At 32.2% G+C, this 6,935-nt stretch overlaps 1 protein-coding gene across 1 annotated transcript; it reads right to left on the reverse strand.

The window, feature by feature from the left end:
* Positions 1-4,980: 4,980 nt before the first annotated feature.
* Positions 4,981-6,683, reverse strand: LOC100652237. Its single transcript, XM_020863673.2, has 3 exons — positions 6,314-6,683; positions 5,938-6,059; positions 4,981-5,323 (listed from the first exon to the last, which is right to left on the reverse strand). The coding sequence occupies exons 1-3, from the start codon at positions 6,644-6,646 to the stop codon at positions 4,981-4,983; spliced, it is 798 nt and encodes a 265-aa protein (XP_020719332.1). The 5' UTR covers positions 6,647-6,683.
* Between the last annotated feature and the right edge of the window lie 252 nt (positions 6,684-6,935).

A 6,935-nucleotide genomic window follows, 5' to 3' on the forward strand; every position in this document is an offset into this window, starting at 1 on the left:
GAATAGAAAAATAAATACAAAGCAAGTAGGAGAATGTAAAGCATGAAAAATGTGAAACATACAGGTACAATTGATAGAAAGGTGATTGGTAATAAATTGTAGATTCAACAGAGCTGTCAACTTATAATATAAATCTGTACAAAATAATGTGAGATAACAACGTGAGTAAATGTCATGAAAAAGAAAGGACAATATCAAAAATTCACTTTAAAAAACGATGCACCGTTACGTAGTTTATTTTGCGTTATATTCTATTACAATTTTTTGTTTAATTTAAGAAAGGAATTTTAAAAATAATAATATTCTCATAATGATATCCATAATATTTACATATTTTGGGACTTACAGTAAAAAATAAGCCCGTAATTAATTTCATTAATATAGTATTTCGCTAAAAATAGAAACTGCATACGCATACTGATTACTAAAGTTCCAAGAGTTCTGGCACTGCAGGAGAAAGGGAATTTTTAGAATGGAAGTCGCCGCTAGTATCTAAAATTGAATAAAAATAGAAATTGAACAAGTGTTCTTTTTTTGAACGAAGCTTGAAGGATCATCCCGCACTGTGGGAGGCAAAGAATTTTTAGAAGTACGATTTCAGGATAAGAATTCTGAGATTAGCATGTACAACAAGATGAAATTGTGGTAGTAGTAAATTTAGGAGTGCGTTGGTATAAAAGGAGCAGAGCCCTTAAAAAAGGGCAGACTGAAGGTTTAGTGCAGAGTTGTTCGAGGGAATTCGGAGAGTCAGCGCAGGATACGAGTGAGTGAAATAAATATTTGTTTGAATAGTTATATAAGATATATGTTATTAAAATATACGAAATAGTTTGATCGTCTTAATTCGTGATTGTTACCATTTAATAATGTTAAAAAACATGTTCCAAGATATAAAACGTAGAATATTGTTCACGATGCAACTGGAAGGATGGTAATTTTATCTATTTTGCTAATAATTTTCTATTCGATAAAGAAAGTAATTTTATTTTTATAAAATCTTATATACATACGTAGCATGGCAATTATTTAAAGCGTAATTTAACAATTGTGCACGCACATCTACGTATGTTAACTACACGTTACTTATAATTCTCTCCAAAATTCATTGTAAAACTATAAGACGTCAACTTAACACGTTAACTTAACTTAACGTACACAATCTAACAACTACTAACGATATCGATATACCTCATACAGCACGTAGTAAGTATACTTGTACTTGTGCTACATTTATATTACAAAACGAAACAAGCGGCTACACATAGATACAAACCATATTTCGCTTGATAAATCATTATCGTAATCAGGCAGGAAACATATATTTTATCTCGTCAACCAGCGAAACGAAATTATTTTGAAACTATTATTAATTACGGTAACAGTTATAAGATTAATTAATTTATTCGCACCAGGCCACACAAAACCAGTAGCTAATTTAACAATTTACAATCTCGAGGCTCAATTCACGCGCCTAATTGATATCTACATTAATCAGAAAGATTCTTAGGGGAAAAAGACGAGTGAAAAAGTTCCAAGACGTATATTTAATTCAATTCGAATGATACGACTAAGAGCAATTTAAAGATACTTCTCGTAATCCTTTTTGGCTTGAACGCAATCGATCTCTGTAAACGCGTCTCTGTGTCAGCGTGGCGGTCAATTAATGCACAGAATTAATTAGACGAAGGATCGAACCAGTGTACGGAATTAATAATTATAATTCGAGTGGTGTAATAATTATTACGGGAAAGCAACCTGTTTCCACCCAGGTTGACCGAGGTTAATTCGATGTAAATATATGTAAGTGCTACGGATACACGTACGTGTTCCGGAGGGTTCGGCCGATTTAAATGTTCTCAAAGTTGTACGGTAGAAAATTATTGTGATCCTTCGACGAAAAGGAACTGTCCGCGGTGGGATAATAGCCAACGTTCGCGTGAACTTCGAACAAGCAGCACGCTCCCGATCGGATATACACAGTGTATCTGCAACAGAGAATATATTTATTAAATAGTGGTCAGATATTAATTTATGATTTAAGAAGCGAAATTTTATGTGAAGTTAGGAAATTGGATTTTCATTGCCCCTGGAATTTAGGTTATAGCTTTCAAGCGATGTTTAACAATATTCGAATGAAAACATGTTGAATGGAAAGTTGAAAATATTGGAAGTTAAATTGGAAATTCAATGTAACAATTCGTGATATTATAAGATTTACAATTTAGAATTTATTTGCGACTCTATATCCAAATGAAGAAATGTTGAGTTTGGAAATTCAATTTGAAATTCAGTTCATTATATTATAAGATTATGTTTTGTACTCCTTGTACAATATATACTAGAATCGTAATTTAATCTCAATTTTAATATTCTGTGATTGTTATGTAAATACTACGATTACAATTACTTCCATTACGATCGATTTATGTGAAAAGTGCTGTATATTTGTACTATTCTCCACTTTGTAAGCGAAATTTTATTTTTTTGTAATTTGCTTCCTTTTTAATGTATTTTGTTAAGAGTTTCATATATTTGCACAAATAATTTGTAAAACTAACGTATAATATAAACAACACGTTATTTGTAAAGTATCCTAACAATATGAGAGTTTTCATTCCTATCCACCTATCAATCTACATAGAATCAAATCATTCGTTAAACGATATAAGAATATTATTTCTAAAGCGAATTACAGTCCAAAGGATGTCACTATCACCACAATTCTCCCATTAATTTATATATGCAGACTTCCGCCTCCCTCGTGCAGAGTACTCGCGTGTTGCGGTCACGTGTCGCATTAATAATTCATTTCCGCATATCGTGCGTATTTCACGTATTACGCGAGTAATCGATTAACCTCCCTGGAAGCAAATTTAACTACGACATCTGGTAAAATACAAGAAACACACGTGCGACCACCCTAATTTCTTTTTGATAAGAATAAATAATATTTTTTGCCAAACATCGTGATTGTTCGATTAAAAAATGAAAGAATTTATAAAATACGTGTTGTCATGCATTGCAGACACACCCTGTATACGGGTGGTTGCAACTACGAGCAACTACGACAGGAAGTCGTTACGGGATACCGGTAACCGTGAGGCTAAGTCAAATCGATGCACGCGAGGCGCTTTCGAAACTCGCTCGCTCCTCCCACTGCGGAAAATAAATAATAACGCGCGAGTAGCCGGCAGTTGCCCGTGGGACGATACCAAAGTTGTTTTAGCCGAGATGTTCGAGTTCGTGACAAACGTAGGATGCACTTTTCCGATTGCTCGTTTTTCACTCGCGTTCCAATTAGCTACCTGATTTGCGAAGGCAGAATTATATGAAGACTATCACGTTCTATAGTTTATCAGGTTGGTACGTACGAAATATTGTTTCTCGAACTTAATATATCTGAGAATGTAAAGAAAATATTAAGGGAAGGTCTTATAACTGATTCCAGTTAATTTAGTTTGTAATCTTTACGCGAAATAAAAATCTGTGTGCTTTAAAAGCTTCTAAGTCAAAGCAAGGTTTTTAGAACTTATGGAAAAGATAGAAATAAGAGATTTTACAATATAATTCATTATACTTCATGAATTTATGAGGAATCTTGTCACGGTAGGTGCTGAAAGCTTCCAGTCGTTATTGATTATTATATACTTTGAAATCCATGGCGAACAATTCTTATTCAAATCTTGAAAAATGTATATACCTACATTTTTTGAAACGGTGTGATTTAAAAAAGTAGCCCCAAAATACGTATTTAACAATACCGTACAAGCTTTTGAATCTGTCATGAAATAATTTTACGGAGGTTATTTGTGGGATCTAAGTTCGAAGACGGAACCGAGAAACCGATCGAAAGAAACGCGTCGGCTTAGGATGAAAAGCAGTTAACGGCATATCATGAGAAGAGAGAGCGATTCAGCGTCGTGGAGGATCTTTCTCACGGAGCTCTTCGCTATAGGGCAGAGATGTCTGCATATGCCCGACGACACGATTATGATTTATGCCGAATCGAATCGAACCTGATTTATGAGAACGTAATGTTCTTAACTCTAGGATATGCCTGCCTGCTTGGAAGGCGGCTCGTGGAACGATTTCCGAAACGCATTCTGACGATCGAACTCGAGTAAAACAGTTCAACTGTCGCTCAAGGCAATGCTATCACAAAAGAAGTGTTTTTATTAAACGTGTATCGGTCATTAATAATAGTTTCCTGGAGTTTACATTCGAAATTAAGAGAATACCAATCGTATTGTTGATTTATAGTATTTTATCTTTGGCTCGCCTGATCGAGAGATAATTTAAAGAAATTAAAAGTGATTTGATAATTACATAAACTGTTAAAGTTCGACTAACGATGGAAATTATTTATAGGATATTTTACATAATTCATATTAGTTTATAATAAAAACGTATAATAAAAATTAATTATTGCATATAATGATATGTATTACGAATGGATAGTATTTTATTAAAAATTAATTACTGTATGCAACAGTAACTCGAAATAAGATAAATGTAATAATATTGTTAATATTTTAGAAATATAATTTTGAGAGATATAATTGTCTACATTCTTCCAACTTTACCACAAATAGAATTATGTATCTCCTAAATTTTATTTGCCCACCACGTATTGTTATCATTAAATTACAAGCTCTTACAGACTTTTGTGGGAAATTTAAATATGAAAAAATATTTAAAATACGCACAACATGCTAAATACATAAAATATGTAAATTAAAATATATATTCATAGAAGTATGATATTTGTAACATCATTTATCATCGATTAAGCTCTATTTCCTTGGTTGTACTAAAAAATGAACATTTGAATTTACATAAACATATTGGCAATCTATTGATTATACTTCGTTATATCAAATAAGCTATAAATATCGATAAAAACTTTGTCTAAAAAATTCCAATTCTGTAAATCACAATTTCATATCTATAACATTTAGCATTCACTTCTGTTTCTCTTTTTTATTTCTTCCCTTTATTTTTTTTGCCTTTTTTCTTACGCGTAATCAATGTTGGATCTACTAAAGGTGGGCGCGGTAATTTAGGAGGCGGACTTCCTAGAGCAAGGTAATCAGCTACCGGAGAAATTCCAACGATATCTTTCATTAGGTTGCCCGGTGGAGCGGTATCCAATAGATTATCCATCATGAGATTTCCCATGGTCGCTAAATTATCTCCGACCGGTATGCTCATTCCTTTAGATAGCTCCGATAATTCCTTAGCGTTGCACTTATATTCTGGCCCCTGGGGGTGGCTTTTGAAGACAAAGCAATTGGGTGCGAGGGCGTATGGAGTTACGAGACTTCTAAATAATATTATAATTATGGTACAGTTAAATAACGATGGAATAACATTTTATAGAATTTGTGAAGTCGTATGTATGAGTCGTCGTTATATTTCATGAAGCTTTAGTTATTTTGTCACAAGTAGACTAGAAATTTTTATTTGCACTGCAGCTTCATATCTGTATTTAACATAATTCAAGAAATGGAACCTACATAAGGATTTATTTTATAACAAGTACTCCACTTTGAATATTTTTTATATTTTTGCGAATTACATGCATTCTGAACATTTCTACACCTTTAAATCTTCCATAAGTGTATCAAAATTCGCGGTCTGGTTATAGACTATGAATATTTATGCATTTACAGAAGAAATGTGCATACAATATACAAAAATGTACAAAATATTCAAAGCAAAGTACTTCATGTGAATTTAGATGTCATTTCTTTAAATTGAAAAATGTAATACAGATTATTTATCAATAAATTTATTTTTAATGCTATAACTGTTAATAATTTCTTTTGAGAAGTTGGAAACTTTGTCAATAGAGGATGATTGACTATACAACGCAAAGAATTAAATTTTTGATTAAATTCATAAACTTCAGTTCATCATATAAAACTTGCACAATACCTTCCTAGATTTATAACTGTGACATCCAGATCTATGTAGCCAGCAAAACTGTTACCAGAGTCGAATAATTCGAATGGGCCACTAAATACAAACGGTGTTGGATCTTCGACACATACTTTGCCCTATGAAGCATAAATTCCAAATATTTGGCTACAAGCAGTAGTATTTATGTCCTTTTATATAATGCTGTTACAGTGAATGTATTAATTTAATAAATATATGTATATATACACTTATTAGTTAATGTATACATAAATTATTTGTATTAATGCACAAATGCATTCACAAGTAATTATGTCTAAATTTTTAATAGTAGGATCACAGTCTGTTTATGTTTTCGCAGAAATGACGAATAAAATAGAAAATAATGTCTTACCAAGTCACATGCACAGCCGCTAAGACGTGTCTGAGTGGAACAAATAGGAAAATTGTCGTCTAGTCTAAAAACGCCAATTTTTAAAAAAAGTCTCTTCATCTTTTTGACCATTTCTTCGCATGACATTAAGAAATGAAAAGATTGACCACCATTGAACTTGTAAATGTAAATTATATCGTTTTTAACAGATCGATCGCGCTCTAAGATCTCAGTGGCTGGGAAATTAATGAACACGACTTTCGTGACAAGCGTTGATCCGCCTGTGTCTGTGTATGCCTCCTTATTTATCATTAATTGGGACACGTAAACGTCTAAAAGATATAATCCATACATAATTTATATTTATGTACTGTACAATTTTTTATTTTTGTGAGAGGTTACGGAATACTTAAAGATTTTACGGAATGAAGTTGCATCAGTAACGTAAAGACGTTTCATGAATTTTATTACTAATCATGTATAGTGAGTTTTGCCATGTTCTACTATAATTCTAGGTGAATTTAAAAAATTGACGATTTACAAATTGCTTCGAAAAGAAATCTTAATGAACGAGAAACAAATATTTAAAGGAACATTTATCGAATATATTTAGAGAACTTCAAAATTTACAAAAAAATTATAA

The sequence above is a fragment of the Bombus terrestris genome, chromosome 7, assembly GCF_910591885.1.
Source record: "Bombus terrestris chromosome 7, iyBomTerr1.2, whole genome shotgun sequence".
In the NCBI taxonomy this organism is placed as follows: Eukaryota; Metazoa; Arthropoda; class Insecta; order Hymenoptera; family Apidae; genus Bombus; species Bombus terrestris.